Source organism: Myxine glutinosa, chromosome 7, assembly GCF_964187855.1.
Source record: "Myxine glutinosa chromosome 7, kmMyxGlut1.1, whole genome shotgun sequence".
Classification (NCBI taxonomy): domain Eukaryota; kingdom Metazoa; phylum Chordata; class Myxini; order Myxiniformes; family Myxinidae; genus Myxine; species Myxine glutinosa.
The window spans coordinates 112486623-112512440 of NC_136267.1; the positions used below are offsets into that span (position 1 = coordinate 112486623).

The 25818-nt window shown below is 42.6% G+C and overlaps 1 protein-coding gene across 1 annotated transcript; it reads right to left on the minus strand.

Annotated features, from left to right (window-relative positions):
• Nucleotides 1-2132: 2132 nt before the first annotated feature.
• LOC144893079 (unconventional myosin-IXa-like) lies at nt 2133-25585 on the minus strand. Its single transcript, XM_078782716.1, has 14 exons — nt 25401-25585; nt 23972-24174; nt 23698-23891; nt 20984-21097; nt 17929-18123; nt 14901-14951; nt 12396-12507; nt 10370-10449; nt 9483-9675; nt 3976-4104; nt 3652-3757; nt 2801-2932; nt 2564-2687; nt 2133-2219 (listed from the first exon to the last, which is right to left on the minus strand). Exons 1-14 carry the CDS (start codon nt 25520-25522, stop codon nt 2133-2135), a joined length of 1842 nt encoding a protein of 613 aa, XP_078638842.1. The 5' UTR covers nt 25523-25585.
• Nucleotides 25586-25818: the final 233 nt, after the last annotated feature.

The following is a 25818-nucleotide window of genomic DNA, read 5'->3' on the forward strand; positions in this document are numbered from 1 at the left end:
GTTTCCAAAAATATATAGTTTTCCAAATCCCCCAAAAAATCCAACGAAACTTTAAATCTGGACATACTGAACCTGACTATACACTGGAAGTAAACTTGTCAGCTGTTGCACACCAAAAGGTGTCAAAAAGTGAGAATGTGCACGTTCGGTGAGATGATTTTAATTAAACACGTTACCGATTAATTATTCATTATAATTATTGTTCGTGTACTGCACAGCGCTGTCACTATCCTAGCGCATTGTGTGCAGCTCTCTGGCAGCTGTACACTTGTCATGTAGCATCATTCGCTACCAAGATACATTTGGTGTCTTATCGCATTTAAAACGAGAAAGAGCAATCATGGATTGCAGACCCTCACCAGGACGTGTTTCAGTGGTTTTTAAGGCTTTTGTATTAAAACAAATACGGCGGCCGAACCACGTGACCGACGATGTCATAATTATTGTTTTTCTCCACCAATTTATCCCTCGATGATGCTCAAGAAATTTCATCTTGATCGGATGAAGTTTTGTACTTGTCGAATTATGACGTCATAATGGAGGCACCTATGACATCATCATTAACATATTTTATTCCACATGGAGAGTTCTTTACAATGAGCCATGTCTCAATTTTTTCTATTCAGCACTTTCAGAGATATGTATAGAGGTGCAAAGTTTTTCAGTTTTTCAAAGATGGCGGCCAAATCACGTGACCGATGACGTCAAAATTTTTTTTTTTTCTCCACCAGTTTATGCCGACATGGCACTCAAGAAATTGCATCTTGATTGGATGAAGTTTTGTACTTGTCGAATTATCGAATTATGACGTCATAGTGGAGGCCTTGGACCGAGAGAGTTAAAAGTTAGAGTTAAAAGTTAAAAGAGTTAAAAAGTTAAAAGTTAAAAGTGAGTTAAAAATTGGGCACAGTCTATTCCAGGGCAAGGGGCAAATTCCAGGGCAAATCATAAATTTTCATCGAAAAATCATCACTTTTCATCCTATTGACCTGAGATTTGATCAAGATCGTCAATTTTGATCTTGATGAAATGGACAATTTTCTGGATCAACTGCAACCTTTTTTCTGGGTGGGGGGAGGGTGGGGGGAGGGGGTGGGTGGGTGGGGAAGGGGGGTGGATTTTGCAAATATCGTGCTCTGCATGACGTCTTCCTTCTTGTTTGTTTGTTTGTCTGTTTGTCTGCACAGAATAAATATGATTTTCTCTGCAACCGTTGGTGCGATTGACAGAAAATTTTCACCATAGGTGCAACTCCACCTGTACAATTTTTATGATAATTATGACGTCATATGTCACGTGGTTTGGCCGCCATCTTGGAAAATTGAAAACATTTGCACCTCTATATCTTGGAAAGTGCTGAATAGAAAAAAGTTGATACATGGCTCATTGTAAAGAACTCTCCACGGGGCATAAAATATGTTAATGATGATGTCATAGGTGCCTCCATTATGACGTCATAATTCGACAAGTGCAAAACTTCATCCAATCAAGATGAAATTTCTTGAGCATAATCTAGGAATAAATTAGTTTTGAAAAAAAATAATGACGTCATCGGTTACGTGGTTCGGCCGCCATATTTGTTTTAACACAAAAGCCTTTAAAAACACCGAAAATACATCCTGGCGAGGGTTTGCAATCTCTGATTGCACTTTTTCTTGTTGTTATTATGTATTACTTGTGAAAAACTTAAATGTACTAAGTTTAGATATACTCTATCTGTTGAGTGTTGAAATTTTTTTTTAAAGTAAATTTACTCCGTCTTCATTCAGTCCTTTTCAACCATGAGTCAATTAACGTGTTTCCAATTGATTTCTTTGAAGAACGTTGTGTTGAATCTATCGTGATCTCACTGCCAACATCTATAGTGATCACACTGACATTTTGCCACTTTCTTTGCAGAATATGAAGTGCAAAAAGCAGATGCACATGAAAACACCATTTTAAGAACTTCAAAGAAAATACTATGAAGGAAAACAACTTAAAGCTAGCACAAATAGATTCTCGGCAACGATCGCATACGTAAGTACGGCAGACAACGCTATCATTAGCACGTATGATGAAAAAAATTTTTTGGCAACTACAATAATTGATTGAAACATTTACAGTGCCACCTGTAGCAGCAATCTAGCTATTTAAGATAGGCACAATCGACTAAATTCAGGAGAAATTGGAATCAACGCATCCTTCTGAGGAAATTTTGAGATCTGCCTCTTCAAGACCTGCAAGGACAAAATTATTGGCAAAGGATATGGTGCATTTTAGAAACCTCTTACACTCTATGTTAGATCAGCAATGTTTTCAGACTTTTTCAGGCATCCATGTGATAAGGCACTTTCTGACCCCCACATCACCCCCGTCCCTCCTGGCAAATGGCAGGGGTGACAATTACTGCAACCCCCCTCCATGCTGCCATCCCTGGCTAAAAGTACGTTTGTGATTTAAAGCTTTCCTTTTAAACGTAAAATTGATGCAAACTGCAGGTCAATCATGCCTATATTACTTGTGGGTTCTGTTTAATTATCTGCCTCTTAAAAATGTCATGCTTGTCATGTTTAGAGCATACCAAACTGCGGCGCAGGAACGAGAGCCGATTAATTGCGTCTTCTTCCGCCTTATTGAGTTCGTCCAGTGTGGCCAGGCTGGAGACGACTTTCTCCAGATGTTCGGTCAAAATGATCTCCACACAACTGATGAAACAAACACATGAAGATCGATATCTGACTCGAATTAAAAGAGGAAGAAAAAAAAACCCTCCCAATTTTCACTCCTTTGAGCTTGTACATCAATGTGCAAAACTCACGCTGTCGCCTTTGTGATTTCCTTGACCCCACTGAGAGGATCTGCAGAATCTGGACAACGCAGGACGCAAGGCGCTAACACAATGGCGAGAGCATTTGGAGACATGCGGTTTGATTCTTCATGCTGAGCTACCCTGCAATGGCAAATGATTAATCAGTAGTGGCTTGGAGAAGATACTCCTCGATCGTGGAGGAAGACAATCTAATTGCATGCAAGCACAGCGAGCTTTGTAAAGCATTCAACAAGTCATAAACAATACTGATTAAAAGGAATGATCTGTCAGACTTTCTTTAGGTACAAAGGGTATGACAGGTATCAGCAATGAGATAGCACATGTTGTTCATGTACCATCAATTTTAATATATTGTAGTGTTTTTTAAATCAATTTAAATGTCTTGCAAAATATCTGTGGTACCTGCTTACTTTTATGCAAGATGCTATGGATTGTTTTGCATCCACATGACTGCAGAATGGATTAATTGATCAAGAAGCCTATTGTCCCAAAAACGAAAATGCCTGTTTGGGTCAATTTTGACTCTACCAAGTGTCGAGTTGAGACCAGACGGTCGAAACACATTTCTGATTCATCACTAGCCGATTTATGAGGGCAGTTTTGTTTGAAACATAATGGGACAAGTTTGGGCATCCTCCTTCAACCTCCTCTGACAGTAATATAATTGTTCAAGCAAGTGTCTAACATTTTGCTCAGATTTCCTGGAATCTGGAGAACAGTATCAATATAACGAGTGGTTAAATGCCCTAAAGAAGACACTCCATGAATCTACTACCTCCAATAGACTTAATGATCACAAATAAAGAAAAGGTGGGAGCAGAGACTAAGGGGGAGATTACCTCACAAAATGGAAGACAAGTCTCTCCAGCAAGTTAACGTGTACTTGCGGAAGCTTCTCGATTATCGAGTAGATGCAGCGTAACTGTTCCTTGCGCTCTGGCAACTCTGTACACAACACCAGAAAAATAGCTAGATCCTCTACAATAATGTTGAAGTTCTTATATCATGCAATATTTGGTCCTTAAAAATAGAGAACAATTCAACCTTCATGTATTCTTTGCCATCTCTAGGTTCATCCGTTCTAATCTTCCTTCACTCAGAAATCAACTAAATATTTTCATTGTGTAGGTGATTTTTGTTGTCTTCACAAGGAGAAACGTTACCAACAGCACGGAGGAAGTCATAATAATGTTCGTATGTCATTAGGGGATCAGGAAGGTCTCGAAGCCACTGCTTCAACACGCTGGCAACTACATGCACTTGATACGTGTCCAGGATCACCCCATTAACATCTGGTAGCACATGGATAGAAGAGATTAGCGATTAAAAGGCAGACCTCAAGGTAGCACAAGGTAAAGGTAAATAAAGGGTATTCAGCCCACGAAGTCTGTGCCATATATACAACACAGTACGCAAGTAGTATGAATCACACATTAAAGGCAAGCAGGGAATTTGGCCACGGTACCAGAACAAAATGGCCTACTTTTTTTTCAATAAGCATTAAGATATTTAAATCCAATAAGTTATACACAGACAGGACAACCAGCTTTACATCCCCACCTAAAATACAGCCCTACTTCCTGACACTGCACCAAAATGACAATTTTTAGAAGAGCAGCGATCAAGGATCAAACTCAACTTGAACAGCTAAAAGTGAAACCTTGACTAGTCTTTAACTCATTTTAACTCAGTCTTTAACTAAAAGATTTAAAAGGATGAATATGTACGTTATTTTCAAGAAAGGCACATCTCCACTACAATGCTGACGCTCCTTTTGGTCTCACACACCATTTGGCTATCCAAGGATTTGGGCCATCCAGTGCAGACACTGCATAATTATAGATCTGTACAACATTTTTGGCATCAACCTGCATTTTAAAGGCCATTTTCCCTGCTAGAGCGGGGGTTAGCCTTGCGGTCCCCATGACAATCTTCTCCATTTTGCCCTATTTTCTGCATCTCTCCTTGTTAACCCCCTTGCCCGCATTTCTTCTTCCACCATCTTTAGCCAAGTCTTTTTCGGTCTTCCCCGTCCTCTGCTTCCTTCTACATTCATTTCCATCACTCTTCTCAACCAGTCACTTTCATCCTTCCTCAACACATGACCAAACCATCTCAACCTGTTCCTCTTCACAGCATCAATCACAGGCTCTATTCCCATCATCTTTCGCAATTCATCATTTGTCTTCCTCTCTCTCAACGATACTCCACACATCCACCGAACCATTCGCATTTCCACCCTTTCCAACCTTCGTTGCTGCTCTACGTTCATTACCCATGTCTCGCTCCCATAAATCATAACACTTCTCACACATGCAGCATACACCTTTCCCTTCAGCTTCAACGACACTCCCCTCATCATCAGCACGCCACCCAGTTCCCGAAACTTCTTCCGTGCACATCTCACTCGAGCAACCGTTGCCGAGTCTGATCCACCTTCTCCATTCAGCATGTCTCCGAGGTAGCAAAATGTTTTCACACCTTCCAGCTTCACGCCATCTCCAAGATCCAACTCAACATTTCCTCCATCTGCAGCTCCCTCTGTGCACACCTTACATTTGAATGTAGCTGCCACACTGGTTAATGACCCTCTCAGACCACTACATTTTTGATGAACCCACTCGGCGCACATTGTACATTGAATGGAGTTCACTCCGACACCCTTCCTACACACAGCACAGGGCCACTTCCCAGTTCTTTCCACCTCACCACATGCTTTACCACTTGCCATCACCTTCGTCTTTCCGATATTCACCTTCAGACCTTTTGTCTCCATACATTCCTTCCACGTGGTCATCTTTTCCTTCAGTCCATCCATACTTTCCGCAATCAACACCAGATCATCTGCATACAACAACTCCCACGGTAAACCCTCCTTTACGTTCTGAGCCAGCACCTCCATCACAGCTACAAATAGTAATGGACTTAGTACCGACCCCTGATGCACTCCCACCTTCACCTCAAATTCACCACTGTTCCCGTCCTTCGTCCTTACAGCTGTGCGTGCTCTTTTGTACATTGCCATCACTACTCTGATCAACCATTCCTCCACTCCTAACTTCCTCAATGCCCATGTCAATACTTTGCGTGGTACCCTATCGAATGCTTTCTCCAGATCAACAAACCCAAGAAACAACTTCTTCCTCTTCTCCATGTACTTCTCCTGCAACTGCCTCACAATGAAAAGCGCGTCTGTCGTTCCTCTTCCTGGCATGAATCCAAACTGCATTTCGTCGATCTTCACTTTCTTCCTTATCCTCCTCTCCAACACCCTTTCCAATACCTTCATTCCATGCTCCAATAACTTTATCGCTCGGTACGAGCCACACTCCAGAGGGTCACCTTTCCCCTTGTATAGAGGGATGAGGGTACTCAGTTCCCAATCCACTGGAATGCGGCCTTCTTTCACCACCAGATTACAGATCTCTGTCATTCTCTTCACACCCCAACTTCCTGCTGCCTTCAACATATCTCCCACAACTCCCGTCGGCCCTCCCGCTTTTCTACCCTTCATTGCTTTTATCGCTTCCTCAACTTCCTTCTCAGTTATCTTCTCTGCCGGTCCTAAAACAGGGTTACTCTCTATGTTGCCATCCCATTCATTCTCTGTATTCAACAGCATTTCCATATATCTTTTCCATCTTCCTTTAATTCCATCTGGGTCGACAACGATTTGTCCCACTTCATCCTTCAAGCAACTCACCCCCATCACATCACACCTCTCTTTCGCTATCTGCTTTGCAATCCTGAATACTGCTTTCTGACCCTCTTCCGAATCCAAGCGTTCTCCGAACATTTTCCTACATGCCTCCTGCGCCTTTGCTACCTCTTTCTTTGCAGCCTTCCTGGCTGCCTTATAACTTTCATGCTCTGCTGTTTCTGCTCCCGTACCCTTTGCCTTCTGCCACTCCTTGAACTTCTTCCTCTTCTCGTCAATCCCCTTTCCAACTTCATCATCCCACCACCATGTTTCCGAGTGCCTCGGTGGTCCTTTTGTCCATCCACATACCTCACCAACGGCTCCCAACAGACAAGCTTTCATTGACATCCAACCACTTTCAAGCTCAACCACATCATCCTCGACCCTACTCAGCCTCTCTTTTAATGCCTCCCTTACTGTCACCTCTTTCAACCTCCACACCTTCATTCTCGGTTAGTACTTCACCCGCCGAGCTCTCCTCACACCTTTCACCCTTACGTCGCAGACAACCAAGTGGTGCTGTGAAACAGCCTCCTCCCCCGGGATCACCTTTGTGTCCCGGAGGTGCCCCCTATCTTGCCTACGCACCATCAGGTAGTCAACGGTTGTCGTCGACCCACCTGACGTGTATGTAACAAGCTTATTATCCTCTTTCTGGAACTGAGTATTACAAATCAACAAATCAGCTCCATCAGCAAACTCCAAAATCCTTTCACCTTCTCCATTTCTCACACCATATCCGTAACCCCCATGAACTCCGTCAAAACCATCCATACTCCTTCCCACATGTCCATTTAGGTCTCCTCCTACCACAACAACTTCCTCATCTTTCACGTTTTCCATCAGCTTCTCTATCGCACACCAGAACGTGTCCTTTTCTTCATCGCTTCGACCAACCTGCGGAGCATATCCCGAGATGACGTTCACCAAGAGCTTTCCAATCATCATTTTCACCATCATCAACCTATCACTCACTCTAGTCACACTCACCACACTGTCTACAAACTCCTCAGAAAACAGGACACCAACACCATTCACGCCCTCCGGGCACCCTTGCCACACAAACTTGTATTTCTGTCCCTGCCTACCCTTCACCATTCTCACACCACTTCCCTTCCATCTCGTCTCTTGCACACAACATATGTCCACTCTTCTTCTGACCAATACTTCCACCACTTCTCCTGATCTCCCTGTCATTGTCCCTACATTCCATGTCCCAAACCTCAGAAACCGATCTCCACTTCGGGCTGTACCCTGCCCATATGTCGTTGTAATTTTCATGGTTCCCTTTTTTTTTGAGGCAATGTTTTTATGGCCGGATGCCCTTCCTGACGCCAACCCTCTTAGTCGTCTCTTACGACACGCAGGGATACGGTGTACCTATTCTTATCCAGGGTACACACCGGGAAACGTTTAAAACATGGAAATTCTGGGGGGTGGGGGGGGGGGTGGTGTCAAGGGAAAGATAAAATGAAAATAAACCCCTTCAGCCGGCACTTAGCTTGGCTTCCCAAAGAGTACTTTCAGGAGCTTGGCGGCTGTTGAAACTGGGGTAGCCACTCATGCGGGAAGTGGTCCAAAATGGCGGTGTAGAACGCCGCGCGTCGAAAACACAACAAGCGTGAGGCGCGCAGATTAGACGGCCTCCTTTCGATTCTCTACCGTCAAGTCCAATGCGGCCTTCAGCTTCCAAGAGCCCAGCAGTTGTCCAAAACCTCGTGTGGGGAAATGTGGTATCTGTCCGTCGTCTTGTCCACCGTCCACACGCGGCTCCAAGCTCCGGCGCGAGGAAGCCCTCCGTCCACCCGCACGCTTCGCCAGGCCACGATGCTTTATACGACTTGCTTTATACGCATTGTTAAAAGTAAATAATGACAGATGTTTTCTTTCACAATCTTGCGAGATTTCCAGAACTCCTCGGCGTCAAGGGAAAGATAAAATGAAAATAAACCCCTTCAGCCGGCACTTAGCTTGGCGTCCCAAAGAGTACTTTCAGGAGCATCGCAAGTCACATATCTGGAGTGTCAGATTTGTGGGCACAGAAGGAAAGGTTTAGGAGGAGTAATGAGATGGAAGAGATGGGCACATATTGAGAGGGTGAGAAGAGGGGAGAGATCAAAATTCTGTTTTATTTGCATATGTAATAAATAGATGGTCCCTTATAAGATAATAAAAGTCTAAATAAAGAGGAATCACATTAATTCGAGATTTAAGGAATGGCCAAGGAGGTGATGCCCTTCTATACTGTATGTATTCCATTCAATGGAAGCAGAACTTAATTTTTCTCAAAAGTGGTTTTTTTTCACTACAAAAAGTGGAAACAGGTGGGACAGCAAGATGAAATGCTCCTTTCAATGGTGTACTCCATCATGCAAGATCCTCCCTATGAAGGATTTGGATCATACTTCCTTATGTACCGTTTGATTAGTGTTGTTTAATGGTCTACAATGCAAATACTGTGTTGATAGGTAAGGGGACAGGTACAAAGCAAGAGATGTTTGGAAATTTCAATTAAAGGATATGCTGATTTGATGCATCATACTCTGTCACAGAGCGTTGGTTCTGCCGAATCAGTTTTTAGGCCTGGGTCATGCTGGGCTTTTCACACTCCCTCTCCCAGGAGTAGTTACAACAGGAATTAGTAATTTGTTCATGGTGACGGCGATAGCTCGCATACTCTTTGCGAAGCACACTACATCTTCCAGCTAATGCCGGCAAATGGGACAACAGCTTAACATCCATCTAATGGACGACACACACATTGGTGAATCACCCTGATTGTGAAACACCAGGATAACAGTTTTAACTGGGTCTGGATTCAAACCCAGTCTAGATGGCTTAGTAGTGAGTGAGCATACCTCTATCTCGGCCATCATATCAGCCTTTAGAGGGTATTATTTGAAGTTAATTGGTTCCTTGTGTGTTAAGTTTCCCAATAACAATGCACTGTCTTATCTCAGCACCACATACCTGCATCCAGTTCCTCGCGGAGCTCACGGGCCTTGTTGGCTGAGCCACACTTGCGGTAGAGGCCCTCTGTGTAGAGACCACACAGCTCAACATATCTAAAAAGCTTCTCCACCATGAGGGGCACAGTACCGTCTTCAGCCGCCAGCATTGCCAAAGGCACACCAAACTGGCGTGATGTTACCTCCACCTCACCCTGGAAGACAAAATCAGGTTCACACAATGCAAGAAAAATGACCTGAAAAGAAGTACAATGTGAGGAAACAAACTAAGATACGACACCAAGTGACTACATATTCATCAGAAAGACCAGGCGACCAGAACAAGGAACAAATAATGGCCTACCAAACAAGAATGAAGGAGTTAGACCAAGGAATTGCAAGCTCAGTCATTAAACTTATCACATGTTGCAATGCCTTCATCTACAAGCAATTCAAGGAGAACATAACTGCAGGGTCTGACTACTAAAAGCCACAAAACTAATCCATAATCGGTTTTGGTACCTTCTCAAGGTGCGAAGAAGCTTGTAAAAACAGCATGCCATCAATTATGGTTCATTCTCAATTACAGTAATCTATTAAGGCCATCTGGTAATAAGCTGTAAAATCAGTATGTCATCAATTTTGGTACATACATACCACATAACAGACAACCTACAATATGAACAATGCTTGGATTGCCATATTATCTTTACTTCCATCGACAATGCTGAATGCTGGACAGGATTTGCATTATTTTAACCTGCTTGTTGATGCTAACAAAATTTCTACCAAAAGATCATTCCTACTAATCTCCTGCCAGAATAAAACAATGTGAGGCCTACAAAGCAACCAATCTACACCGTTTCAGATTAGGAATCAAATGATTCAGGGCACACTTCCAGCTCGTACCTTCCTGGTGGATATGAAGCTTCCATGACAATGGACGATGACCAATGAGCAGCACTTTTTATGACAGGTGTATTTACACACTGCAGATGAGAAACACGAGGGCAGGGTAAAAATCAGTGTTCATCTGTTGTTACCATTCGTTACATCAGGTCATGAGGCCGAGCACACACTGAAATTAAACTTAGTGTTTCCCTCGCCTGAAACTACAAAACTTAATTCCATGGCAAATGTGAAGCCTTGGAATAATCAAGTATCAATGACAATTATATATCTATAGCAATTAATTAACAAGAAAATTAGAGATTGCAGACCCTCACCAGGATGTGTTTTCAGTGGTTTTTAAGGCTTTTGTATTAAAACAAATATGGCGGCCGAACCACGTGACCGATGACATAATTTTTTCTCCCCCAATTTATGCCTATATGACGCTCAATAAATTTCATCTTGATCGGATTAAGTTTTGTACTAGTCGAATTATGACGTCATAATGGAGGCACCCGTGACATCATCATTAACATATGTTATTCCCAATGGAGAGTTCTTTATAACGAGCCATGTCAAGTTTTTCTATTCAGCACTTTGAGATATAGAGGTGCAATGTTTTTCAGTTTTTCCAATATGGCGGCCGAACCACGTGATCTATGACGTCATAATTATCATGAAAAAATTCTACAGATGGAGGTGCACCTCTGGTGAAAATTTCCTGTCAATCGGACCAACAATTGCAAAGAAAATCATATTTATTCTGTGCGGACAAACAAACAGACAGACAAATGAAAAATCACTCATGGAGTGACACTTGGCAAAACAGAACAAAGTAGAATGGGACTTAGTAGAGCATCCTTTTGACCTCACAAATAATTTGTGGTAGAATTCAGTGACCTGATATGCAAATCGTCTTCAAAGTTTAAGTTAATTGGATGAAAATTGACAATTTTAGAAATTTGGCCTATGTTGACCTTTTGGCCCATGCTGATCTCAAAAATAGTTGATGGTTGAATTCAGTAAGCTGATATGCCTATCCTATTCAGATTTCAAGTCAATCGGATGAAAATTGAGGATTTTAGAAATTTGAAATAGTGGTTGACCTTTGGCCTATGTTGACCTTTTGACCTCAAAATATATAGGATTTCGTCGGACCACGAACTCTACAATTTGGTGAAGTTTCGTGAAGATCGACTTAAAATTGTGACCTGTAGTCAAGTATAAGTGAGCGGACAGACAAACACACAAACAGGAGTGATCAACATTCTTGCAAAAATTGTATTTTTTTTTTTTTTTGCCAAGTAACAAACCGACTCAAATGCAATACCGTCTCCTCTGACGAGGGTAAATATGAGATGGGATGAATATGTGCATGATACAGGGAGAGAGAGAGAGAGAGAGAGGTTTCTGGGGATGAATTCCCAGGCTAAGTTAACATCAGGGCCAGTAGATATGAGAGACCAGTCCTGAAGAGAGATGGCTGCTTGCAGTCCTTGCCAATCTGCTTGATTGAAATGCCAGACTCACCTGCGCTGAGATAGCTCTCAGAATAGCCAGAGATATAGAATCTCACAAGAACAAGCAAACTTTTAAAACACATGTTTGTTTGTTCTTAATATAATTCTCAACCACTGTGTGTCATTTGCTCTTGAGTGAGCTTTGACATCTTCCCATTACATGACAACCTGCACACAAAATACCTTAACTCTAAAAGGAACCAACGATTAAAATGACAGAGGAACAATGGAAGGATAGGATAAAACCATTTTCAACAGAAAACCTTCCTTGGAAGTAGTGAAGAGTGAGCATATTTGATACACATTAGCAAAAACAACTACCAAATGTGGCTTAGCGCTATGCTTTTGGCCTCACTTAGCACTCTGAGTTTAACAAGATAAATCAAAAGATGCTCCACAGGAAGGGTCGTTAACGAGTTCATACACTTCAGCAACATAAAGATTTACTCATTGTAAAACCAGCTAAGAAGATTTCAAATTGCCCTACAAATCATACAATTATTACAATCTACTATGTGACTTACACTTGCAAACGTAACCTCTGTCCATCATCCACATGAAGGCTTTACAATGTTCACATGACGTAGGGATGTTGAACTGCATGCTTCGAAAAAGGTGTCCACGATGCTTTACCACCTATTGGTACATTCAGTTAAAAAAAAAAACATAGAACAGGGAGGTTACAGTGCAGTAGGGTATACCACAATATGTTTTATTCAAAAATAAAAGGTCTTAAGAAATAAACATTTTAGTCAAGTGAAAATATATATACATACTAGCTGAATGCACCCGGCGTTGCTCGGCTTCTTTTTGAATGAATTTAATCTTCTGTACAAAAAAAGGAATTAAACGCGGCCTTCGTTCAGTTACTACTATAATTCAGCTTTTACTCGCGGCCGTAGAAGATTGACTACTACAATTCAGCTCAGCTTTTAATTGCGAAATGGGCCCAGCCCGGCCGAGGCGGCCTCGACCGGCCTCGCCACCTAGCCTATAACCTTCCCGGGGCTCGTCCCGACATTTTTAGTTCTTTTTGAATGAATTTACTACTATAACTCAGCTTTTACTCGTGGCTGTAGAAGATTGACTACTACAATTCAGCTCAGCTTTTAATTGCGAAATGGGCCCAGCCTGGTCGAAGCGGCCCCGACCATCCTCGCCACATAGCCTATAACCTTCCCGGGGCTCGTCCCGACATTTTTAGTTCTTTTTGAATGAATTTACTACTATAACTCAGCTTTTACTCGTGGCTGTAGAAGATTGACTACTATAATTCAGCTCAGCTTTCAATTGCGAAATGGGCCTGGCCTGGTCGAAGCGGCCTTGACCGGTCTCGCCACCTAGCCTATAACCTTTCCAGGGCCCGCCCTGACATTTTTTGTTTCAGAGGTTTCCTATCTTTCACCGTTCAGGAGATTAGTGCGTGCAGACAAACAAACAAACAAAAACTTTCTATTATATATATAATAATACATAGATATACAATGTGTTAAATCCCTTAGCTTGATGGAGCAGCAAGGCACAGATAACATAACTGCCGAAGCTGTGCGAACTGTGAGCAACAATGACCATCTGCCACATGAGCACATCGTCTCCACCTTGCTGCACATCAGCCAGGAGATGGGATAGCAGTCAGGGGTAATATTAATAAAACAAACACAGGTCCTTCCGACCCGATAAAGGCAGCAAGGCATGAAACACCAAAGGGTCTGTTTTGGTTTGATTACTACCTTCTGAGGCTTGCGTGTGGAGAGGCAACTAGCGACACACACACACACACACACACACACACACACACACACACACACACACACACACACACACACACACACACACACACACACACACACACACACAACAACAACATTTTGACCCATTCCTCCCCACCCCTTCCCCTACATGTGACATACATATCATTCCTGTTGATTTGCCTCCCCTTTCTCTCTTTTCTTCTATTCTAACCAGCTTTCGTTTGTCTTTGCCGTTTCAAGCTTACAAACTATTCTCTTCTCCAGCTGCACCCCCAACTCCCTTCCACTTCCTTTCCACATGCTTCCTCAATTTTACTATCTTTTCAAATGACACCCAATCCCCCTTACTGTTTCCCCTAGGTAATATGTAGATAACCTCTTTCCACCCGAGTTCAAAGGTCATCAAAACACTTGTTGGATGGATGTGCCAAGTCTTAAAAATATGAACCGTTACTTCATGCTGATCTTTCTCACAACTAGAAAATCACCAAAGGTGCCAACTTGGAGTAAGCATTTTCTCCCACTCGGATTCATCGGGATTCCCACCACCAGATCTTTAAGACAAGGATATTGCACGATTTGCATCAAATGATGTAACAATACCACCTAGCATTGATAACATAGCCTCGGTGTAATTGGCAGAAATCTCAACTACTTGGGTGAGCTGGAGGAGCAATTGTCATTGTTTGAAATTTCTGCTGAAACGATTTTGTTTGATGCCTATAATTGTCAGGAACACATGTGATGCATTGATATTGTGTTGCATTGCAATTTTGTTGCAATGCAAGTGACAACCACTCCTTCATTCCTCTTTATTCCCACCTCTGAAACAAACTCCCTTACTCTCTACAATCCCTCGCGTCCCTCCAGGTCTTTAAAACTGCTGTTCACCACCACCTCTTATCTTGATCTTGAAACCTTGATCTTTCTTCCCCGTTATCGATCGATCGATCCCCGTTAATTCACCCCAGATCCACTTTTTTTGAAATACCGACCCCTTTCCTGGAAGTTCTAGCAGTGTCCATGTGTTTTATACCTGTCCCACCCCCACCTTCCCATGCCTCCTCCCCCCAAGCCCTCTCCTTCCCACAGATATTCCAATGTCCCTGTTCTCTGGTGTTGTACTTGTGTGCTTTCCTCTCTCCCCATCTTGTCTCCCGCTCCCTTTATTGTATGTTTTGTTTGTCCGATTGTTTTTTCATGTGATTGATGTTAGCTCTTACATGAGCCTCGATCTTATATACAAAAAACCCCCCAAAAAACCAGGGTTAAACTCACGTATTCTGCTTCCTTCTTATTCCTCATCTTTTTCCGATCCAGTTTGGGAACCTGAAATACAAAAACCACTCTGCTATCCTTTCAGCATAAAACACAATCATCCCCCCGATTCCACAACCCGAAAAATACAACCTGTCACCCAATAGCTGCATGCTTATTTGAATAACTGACCAATTTATATTACAAATCTCTGCTGACGATCATCAAAAGATGACGCATGAAAAGTTCAATAACGACGGATGCTCAAATTTCCCAAGATTTTTTGGTTCAACCAAAAAAAAAAAAATCCAACTGGGAAACCTTCCAAATTGTTCTAATGTCACAGAAGTTGATTCACCATGTGTTAAAATAAAGACCGTCACAGTATCTAGTACGACTTATTTTAACTGCCCCAATTATTTACCCATCTTTTTATGGGGTTGGCCAGGGAAAGTTCATGGCCCAAGCTTTCATAAGCCGACTGGCAAGGCCTGATATTTGAATAGATCTAATTTGGTCAGGAATTTGTCATTTGTTCAAGGTGCAGGGGATAGCTTCCTGACCCTTTGCAAAATACGCCATGAAATCTTTCATGTTCACTGATAAGGCAAGCAGATAGGATACCCAGCTTAGGGAACATCCAACGGACGGTGCATTTTGTGATGCAACACCCTGACTGCCTGTTCATAGTTGGGTCGGGAATTGAACCTAGACTCAAAGGCAAGTGCACTACCATTGCACTCTCCTGTTTGGCACTTCTGTACAGTAAGAGGAAAAAAAAATCCAAAAACTATTTGCCAGAGGATGTAACCACGAAGTGGCCACTAATGCTTTACAAAACCATGAAGTGTGAGAGCAGGAATGCAATGTTTGAAATCTTATTTTAGTTTTTCCAATGTGGTAAAACTATATTTATTTAAAATAATGATGTTGTAATGAAAATGCCTTTGGGGTAGGAGTTAATTAATTAGGCAGTTATATCCTAAATTAGCCTGGTGTTGACTTAGCGGTTAGGGTGCCGGCTTGGGATCCTAGGATCCTGGGTTAGAATCCCGGTTAATCGCTGAATTAACGCCAAGGGGGTTGACTCAGCTTCCGAGGTCGGCAAATTGAGTACCAGTTCACTGGTAATTCCCTGTGTGTCGCAAGAGGTGACTAACAGGGTTGGCGGCAGGGAGGGCATCCGGCCATAAAACATTGCTTCAAAAAGGGGAACACGGTGCCCGAAAAAGGCCAACCCCCGCTCTGCGGGGAAAAATGGCCTCTAAAGGTGGTCTCTTATATCCTAAATTTTGTTCAGATCAGTTGTCTCATAATTACCCCAATTGTCACTGCCAGGATTTCCTGTCTGGTATAGTTCCTCATCTCTCCCTTCATATTTTCACCAATTATGTATATATCCTTTTCCTCTAATTGCCCCTCTTTAATTAAGCGAGGCCACATGTGTTAGTGAAGAAGGCCTCAATGGTTAAAAAGAAAAGAAGAAAAAAAGGTTCTGGTGCAGGCGGTCATGGAGCCCGACAGCTGGATCCCGATTGAGCTTGGGAGACCACTGCTGTGGCAGAACAGCAGTCAACACCAATGAACAACCAGGGTGATGTCCCATGCCAGATCCATTAAAATCGTGAGTGTGATTGCTCTCAGGGCTCTCTGTTTACTCGTCTATTGTCTCGCTCTCAGCAACCATCCTGCTTCTCTGGACCAGATCATCTCCTCACCTCTTCTCTTCTCCTGGCCTGCGCATATACCCTCAACTTGCTCCACGGACACATGGTCCTGTCCAGGTATTCATGAACGGTGTATTGTTTTACGCCATCAACCCAGATCAAGCCCAGCGGGTGCGTGTATGGGCTGGAGGGAGCCTGCACAATAGACCGGCACTAGCCCACTGTATGGCCTTTATTGTGTTGCCAACCTGTTTTCCTTGCAAATTACATCTGCATATTCTTTCATCATTTGAATGCCTTGGATGAAAGATGTTGCCTGTGGTATAATAAATTATTTTCGGAAGCAATAAGCTTTAGCCTGCCAACATTTTGGCAGGTAAATCAAATTAATAATGGTAACAATGAGGAAATTTAGCAAACTTGAGCCAGATTCACCTCCACACATCGGCATCTTACAGAGCGGTAGCTATTGTGTTTTTGCTCCTCTCCCTGCATCCACCTTGCATTTATTTATTCCATTGCTCTTTAATCCTGGTTCTTCCTTCCTGTTCTTTTAGCTCCTTACTTGTGCATAAGCTTGTATCCAGCCTATGTCTTCCTTCCATTTCCACCCCTTTCCCTTCTTCATTCATTCTCACAGTATATGTTCACGTGTTCCGCTGGGTTATGTTCTGTGTTATAGCTCTTCCATGATACTCTACTTTGCATAAAAATGTGTTGTACTTGCTTAAAAGGACTCCAAATAACGTGGCCATGGGGACCCTCCTGGGTCTGTGGATCCTCTGTTGAAAACGTTCTCGTGGAGCATTATTTGTCCCTCTTGTTGATCTTTCCCTATAATTAGTTTTAATATCTTAGGACTTGGATGATTTGGTTGACATTTCGATCTGAGTAACTGTCTCATGATGCTGGGATCTCAGGTTCAACTCCCGCATACTGCGTTTATGTGTTCACGGTCTGCCAACATGACTTAACAATATTACATAACTACTTAATATTACTTAACAATATTACTTAACAATATTACTTAACAATATAACAATAATGGATGACAATCAACAATGGTGATCAGCTTCAATCCGAATCATATTGAATATGTATAAGTCTGTCCCCAAAATATAATTTTGAAGAGTTCACTAATGGGTCATAAATAACAAAAACAAGTTGTTTGGCCACTACTTGGGCACTAAGCAAAGGATTTTGATACATCTTTGGTGATAATTTTCTTTCTGAACCACACCGAAGATGAATCAAAAATTTCCAGACCCAGGTGACTGACCATCCGGGCCTTTGGTCTACTTTTACACAAAATAAATTGGCCACTGTATGTTCTGAAATTTAGATACAACATACATCGGTCGTTATAAATTGATAAACTGCACCTTGGATGGGCAACTGTCTTCTGAACGGCTTCCTCTTACAAATTCATCCAAGAAAACTTTGATGGTATTGAGACCAAAGGGAATAGGAAATGGAGGCAAGGAACCTCCATTGGCCTCCTGTCGAATGACTTGTGTCAACACACTCTCGAAGTTCTCCAGCAGGTCTTTATACTGCAGGGTTTGCAATGCACCCCCCTGGGAGGAAGAAGGCAAATATTCTACCAAATGATAATGGCATGAAGTCATCGATCACATTAAAAAGCAATGGTACAAATAAAGACAAGTGTGTACATCTAAAGCCAATGAAAAAAAACATCTATTGCCAATGGAAGGGGGAGGGAATAGAAGGATGACAAAGGCTGCACATAAGCTTATGCACAAGGGGCTGAAAGAACATGAAGAAAACTAGAACGGCACTCAGTAGAGAGCATACCTCCACCTGGTTGGCCATATCACTCAATGGTGAAGAATCACTTTAAAAAAAAAAATTCTCATATCCGAATCCATAGTCATATCTTCACCAAAATCGAATCGATTCTTCCTTGTCACGCACCCAACCTGTCCAACAAGATTCGTCCAAATCCATCCATAATTTTTTGAGATATCCTGCTATGTATCGTTTTTGGCCTCATTGCCCAATGGTGAAGAATCACTTAAAAGATTCTAGTAGCCGGATCCGAATCCGGATCTTCACCAAAATCTAATCATTTCGTTCTTGTGACATACGCTACATCTCTGCCAAATTTCGCCCGAATCCATCCACAACTTATTGAGATATTTTGTTCACAAACAAACAAACAGACAGGGGTGAAAACATAACCTCCATCCACCTTTGGTGGCAGAGGTAAAATCAGGATTAAAGAGCAATTCAATAAATGAATGAAAGGTGGATGTAGGGAGAGAGGAGAAAACACAACTAGATATCTGCGATCACAAAGCCACTGCTAAGGGCAGGCCTTTCCCTATTATAAAAATGCATTTGGCAGGGATTACAGCTTTCAGGCTTCTTGGGTATGTCTGTATCGACTTTTCACATTTGGATTTGGGAAGTTTCTCCCATTTAAAAAAAAAAAAAAAAAACACCTTTAGAGGCCATTTTTCCCCGCAAAGCGGGGGTTGGCCTTTTTCGGGGACCGTGGTTGTTGTTGTTTTTCGGTCCCCTTTTTGAAGCAATGTTTTACGGCCGGATGCCCTTCCTGCCGCCAACCCTTTTTGTTGCCTTTTACGACAAACAGGGAATTACCAGTGAACTGGTACTCAATTAGCCGACCGGCGACCTCGGAAGGATGAGCAGGCCGAGTCAACCCCCCTGGCGTTAATTCAGCGATCGACTGGGATTCGAACCCAGGATCCTAGGATCCTAAGCCGGCACCCCAGCCGCTAGCCCAACACCAGGGTTCTTCCATTCTTCCTTGCAAATTTGCTAAAGCACAGTCAAGTTGGATGGGGAGTGTCGATGAACAACAATCTTCAACTCTTTCCACAGATTCTCAATGGGATTAAAGTCTGGGCTTTGGCTAGGCCACTCAAGGACTTTCACGTTCTTGTTCTGAAGTCAGTTCAGTGTTGCTTTGGCTGTATGCTTGGGGTCATTGTGCTATTGGAACGTAAATCTTTGCCACTATCTCAGGTCCTTTGCTCTCTGAAGCAGGTTATATTCAAGAATTTGCCTGTATTTGGCTCCATTCATTGTTCCCTCTATCCTTACAAGTCTCCCAGTCCATGCCGCTGAAAAGCATCCCTATAGCATGATGCTGTCACCACCATGCTTCACGGTAGGGATGGTGGTAGATGGGTGATGAGCTGTGCTTGGTTTCCGCCAGACATAGCGATTTGCATTCAGGTCAAAGAGTTCAATTTTCGTCTCATCAGACCACAGAATCTTTTGCCTCATGGTCCTCGAGTCTTTCCGTGCCTTTTGGCAAACTCCAGTCATGCTGTCATGTGCCTTTTATTCAGGAGTAGCTTTCATCTGGCCACTCTCCAATAAAGCATAGATTTGTTAAGTGCTGCAGAGACTGTTGTCCTTCCAGCAGGTTCTCCCACCTCAGTCAAGGAACCCTGTGGTTCTGTCAGTGGTCATTAGGTTCTTGGTCACCTCCCTAACCAAGGTCCTTCTTGCTGGGTTGCTCAGTTAGGGTTTGCGGACAAACAAACAAACGGACCCAAATGCAATACCCTCTCCTCTGGTGAGGGTAATTATATCAATAATAATAATAGCACAATTTCAATGTTATTACAAAACAATATTAATACTAATAATATATGAGCCCTCCTCCCCAAGCGGGTTTACTCCTTGGACAAATGTTGTGTTTACGTGCATAAATGATAATAGCACAATTATTGTGTGGTTTTCTTGTGGGGCACCCCTACCAGAGGTAAAAAAATAAAATAAACCACAAACATGTATTATTACCTTTTTTAACAGTCGCTACTGCTGTTTAACACTAAACTGAAAGGGAGGAAACCCGACATTCTTGAGGCATTGTATGCTTATCACATCTGTGCCTTTGAAGATCGATGTGTTGTCAGGAATGAAACGTATTGCATTTAAATATTTATTTTCATTACGCAGAATGAAAACGAATATACAAAGGCTTCAACAGTCTATGTAGGACTACACCGAGTCTAACTAATCACATTATTCTATGCAACTATAAACAAGGAAATAAGGAGGGCATTTGGCCCATTATTGCCGTGTTGCACTCATTATTCCTTCGGTGTAAAATGTCCATTTCTGGGCTTAGATGGTTTTCACCGAGTGTTTACCTTAACCATTCTTCTTCCAAGTGTCCCTCTTTTGTTTCCCTCCTTTCCGCTGTGTTCATGTTTTTATGACTTTGCTTATCTATGACTTGATTTTAGCTAACAACAATCTTCTTCATGCTTTATTGAGGTCAAAATAACCCATTCTTCATCGCATGACCTAACTTGTTTTGGAATGTGCTTACAGCTTAGTTACCATATTGCACCAAATCATAACTCGTGTATCAATCACAGAAACCCTCTTCCTGTGGAAGCAGAAAAATAGCGTACACAGCCCAAATCAACCTACCGGCAGAGGCAAACACATTGTATGAATGTTCTCTTGAAACCTCTGCAGTGCTTTCTTGAAGAGTTGATCCACAATATTTGAAGATTGTATTTTTGATGAAAGCAAGCCGTTTATCTGCAATATGGACAAATGGAGGGAGCAGCAAGAAGGTGGGATGTTAGAAACAAGCCGAGAAAGAAATACAAGAGCAGCTCAAACACATTATGCAACATCACTTTGAAAATAAGCCTCAGGAATGGCTTTGAACCTTCACTCAACCATTCAACTGTTGGCTGTGCAAGTTCGTAGCTTTCCATCAAAATGTTAATAAAACACTCATTGAAATACGAAGTCTCCTCTGATAACTCACTTTTGTTGTGGCTAAAGCATTCATTGCGTGTCTGGTACCTCAGTGGTTCGATTCTGACCCTAGTCGAGTCATATAAACGACTTTTAAAATGGTACGTGCTCCTTCCTCGCTTAACACTCGTATTTAGAGGATAGACAAAAGACTAAACCAGTGGGTTCGTATCCCATGTGTGGAAGGATTTCACATTAAAATGCCTTGCTAACTCTCTACCACCTATCCTGTATTTTACGAGATTGTCCAATTTTATACCAAAGTGTCCCTAGTAACTTTTTATACCTTCCTGTGATGATATTTGTCCCGTAATCTCAGTATTTTGGCTTATTTCAGTCATGATGCAATTTACCATGATGTGCTTGGCTTGTTCAGACAGTGCGACTTTGACATGCTCTAGAAGCCATCTTGGACACCTTTAAATACGCAATTAAAACCTCTTAGCCTATTTAAATACTCAACTACGCCCTTGGTCCCCACCTTTCACCCTGCAAGGAGGCCTATGGCGATGCCTTTGACCAATGCCTGAGTGTCCTTTTTTAACCTTCCAACTATAGAGAGAAAAGTGATGCCACTGGATGGCGTTGACAGCACCCAGAGTATTCCAGGCAGTTACTTCCCCTAGGGTCAACGGATGTGTTTGTCTCATGTGAAAAATCAAGTTCTGCATTGTCTGGTGTCTCCGTTTGCATGTACGTGGGGAATTTACGTGTGACAGCTCTTTCATGAGCCTGCGATCCTATATGTATATAAAAAAGATGTTCCTTAGATTAAAATAACTAAAAGATATTGTTATGAATTTTGGGGTAGTGATATATATATATATATATATATATATATATATAGATTTAGGTAGATCTGCATAGGTAGGTGCTCCGATGATCGTGGGTAGCAAGAACTACTTCGATGTACAGTAAGTCAGGGACCTGTGTATTCCGGATGTCGGATAAGTTGGATATTTGTCCCCGCCACAAGGGGGCGGGGCATGTTATTTAGTTCAGGGATTATGTTAATTCCCTTGTACGTCGTTCCCTCTGTGATCATTCCTTTGTCTCGTATGGCAACGCACCATAGACATTAGTTAGGCCCATTAGTTACACCACACACACTACTTAAATTCCCCTCTCACAACAAAACTCACGGGAAGCCAGTTCGAGGTACTGCCTATAGAACTGCAGCCAGCTACATCACGAACTGGCATAGCAACACTCATCGGTCAGGCAGGCCGAGAGCCACACCCAGAAGGACTCGTGATTGGTCAAGGTAGGGGCAAGAAGCTGGTCACTGAAGGAAGAGACGAGGCGGGACGAAGGCTGCCTGATTGGCAGACTAAGGAAGAACATTCGAGTGGTCGAGAGGTGACGGACTGATTGGTAGGGAGGGCCAGTGACGTCAGACGACGAGCGACAAAACGACTCGCGAGCCGGAATTTTCTTTTTCTCGTTTTGGATGCCATGGCGATGGTCATGGAAGGACATATTCTCTCTCTCTCCCTTTGTGCTCTCATTTGGACTGTCCTCTTGCGCTTGGACCTTCGGCTTGCCCTGGACTCTCTTCTCTTCTTGCCCTCCGCCATTGCTCTCTGACATGGGACCCTTGCTTGTTGGGCGACGACGGACGGTGGAGAGAGGTTGGAGCACTGACGATCCTCCTTCCCTGCGTTCATGCACTGGACCTCGCGAGCGATCGCGCGGGGATGCGAGGCCTGCCGCAGCAGCGTACGCTGGGCTAACAGCATGCGAACAAGGGTGCGTCGAGGCCTTCTTCCCACCAACACCAGAGCCGCGTCTGGACTGCCTGCTCGAGTTTGGCGACTTTTACGAGAACACTCCAGCGAATAGAGCTAAGCCAGCACAAACACACACCTGGCGCGTTTCTTTTCATATATATTCCTTTGTTCGTTTGATACGTCTGTGTGTAGGAGCGCTCATAAGGGGGTTTTAGTTACTCGCACCTTTCATTGTTCTCGGGTTCCGTTTAATAAATCTTATTTTTGTACACTTTAATTCCGCCTCGGGTTGAGTTAATTTGCAGGGTGAAGACGCCTGCGCCGGCCGTCCAGGTGAGTTGGTATTCTTCCTCCTCCTCGCGTATCATCCGCCATCAATTGAACCGAACGCCTTCATCAACGCTCATTTCCATCCGTGGCTTACTCTCGGTCTTAACTGAGAGCAGTCCACACGACAATATTCCTTAGATTAAACAAATGATTAGATTAAAATGAAAAAAAAAAGACTAAGTAAAGAGTACAGTTCAGAAGATATACACCATATAGAGTCATTACAGTGACCTCGCAAGAAAATCCATCCAATGACTACATTGGTTTTAGTTGTAACTTTTTCGTTCCAAAGACAAAATAATGAGAGGAACACACCTTTTGCAGCAAAAAGTCATTGAGATGATGCAGGTCACTAGAAGAGACTGTGCGCTTTCCTGTAGAATGTTCCCACTGTGCAGATGCTGACGCCTCGCGGCTGATCCGTATGCTTCTCTTACGAGATATCCCGGTTGGTTGTACTGTATCAAGAGGTTTGGTTGCCTCTGGAACAACTTGGGACTCCACAAGAGCTGCAAGAGAAGAATAAGGATCTTCAGAAGAACGTTTTTGGCATTCTTTATAGGAACCAACTTCAAAGCTCAAGATGTACCTTGGCTGGATGTAACTACACCGTGGGACCAGCGTCGAGTTTGCCCATGTTTGCTTGGTTCCAAAAGTGAATTTGTGGACAACATGGTCGAGTCAATGAAGCCTTTCAGTGCAGAACGAGATCTTAATGATCCCTTCACAACCTTTTTGTCCACTTGCCGCCGGCTGTTCAGAAGGTTTCGAAATCGACTCTTTAATGGACTCCTGTAAGGTAGTGGGAAAAGCAGCAATACATTTTATAGTGTCAATTTATTAGTGCCCTACCAGTCTCACTGGATCAAACCAAAACTAGGCAGTTCAATGGTGAGCACACTAATAACTGAGCTATCCTGCCTCGCCCGCACCTCATAATGCCAATTTGGTGGGAGGATATTTCAGACAGCAATGTGTTCACTTCAAATTGACTGGTTTCATTCACTTTTTCATGGAGTGTAATTCAACTGGAATTTAACCCAAGATGGTAAGCATGGTGCCAGTAGTAAATGCTGCATCATGGAGCCTGTTTCCTTAATCATGAAGCAAAGGTATTTTCTGTACTAATGTGAACACAGATTGCATATTTTTCAAAACAGTTGACCTTAGGTGAGGTACCCTAGTGAAAACACCTTTATGAGTTCCCTTCCAAGGAATTTAAATGCAGGATGAGGCCACTAGGCCTAGGCCTGTGCAATGGTTGTCAACCTATGGTTGTCTGTGCACTATGATTTTTAAATGCTGAACATCAAGCAAGGAAGCAGCACGTCCCATTTTAAAGTCTTTGGTATGACTCTGCTGGGGTCGGGTTCGAACTGCTGACCACCCAAACTCAAAGCAGACACTAACCATTACGCTGTCAAGTCTGGTTTGTCACATTCAATTAAATATTAAAACAAGACGGCCAAGTTAAATAAAAAAGAAGGTGAATACTTCACAGATGATTATCAACGAAACAATCTTTTCCACGTGTTTACTTTCCACGTATCAACATTTATAAATAATGATTTCACGATTTCTGTTTATTGTTCACAACAGTATATAGTGGACACCTAAACAAGAGTGAACGATCATTAGCCGTTTTAACTACCATGAAAACTGAGTCTGGAATAAACTTTATCCTTCACCGACTCTTATATTTCACGACAAAATCTACTTGAATAAATGCCGTGTTCACACTGTATAATTTTGGGTTGGCCTGTATGACATTTCCAGCAAAGCTTGGATCCCAGGTTCAAATCCCATATCCTGTAATGATTTGTCCATTAACTACCAATGGCATTGTAATTAATGTAAAAGTACAATGATATCTCATCATGTCCTTGTACAAGTTCCTCCTGTCTTAGAACACTGTAAAGTAGACCAACTCATAGCCAATCACTCGAGCTGTAATCCATGGTCGACAAGGTCAAAATAGAACGGGACTGTCACAGTATAAAATGGAGCGAGGTCCTCACCTGCCATCCCGAGACCTGGTAGGGCGAGTAGGAAGCATAAGGTTAAAGTGTTGAAGATGAAGGCCAGGGATATGATGGGCTTTCCACTCAGAGTCGAGGTTCTCCTGCTTGATGGTAAGCATTCGAAGCAATGCCTCAACCTCATCACCAGACAACTTCTGCTGTACCTGGGGCCTGCATGAAGAGCAAAGGGCACATGACGAGGAAGCAATATCATATGCACATTATTATGAGTAGGACTTGTTAGTTGTAGAGTCTTCTAAAACTTAAACCTCTAAACAACTAATTATAACCCTTAGAAAAATATGTGAAGCATTTATCATGGGATATGAAGATAGTTCATGAGAATCTCATGAGATATGCGTCGGAGCTATTTTTTGTAACCAAATCACCCAAAAAAATTTTTCTTTCTTCATTC

What these genes read in the sequence shown, in the direction of transcription:
- LOC144893079 (XM_078782716.1), bottom strand. Translation starts at nt 25,522, where the DNA reads ATGCTTACCATCAAGCAGGAGAACCTCGACTCTGAGTGGAAAGCCCAT. An exon ending in ACCAGGTCTCGGGATGGCAG is followed by an intron (nt 24,175 to 25,400) that starts GTGAGGACCTCG and finishes ACTACCTTACAG; the next exon opens with GAGTCCATTAAAGAGTCGAT. An exon ending in CCGCGAGGAACTGGATGCAG is followed by an intron (nt 4,105 to 9,482) that starts GTATGTGGTGCT and finishes ATGTGCTACCAG; the next exon opens with ATGTTAATGGGGTGATCCTG.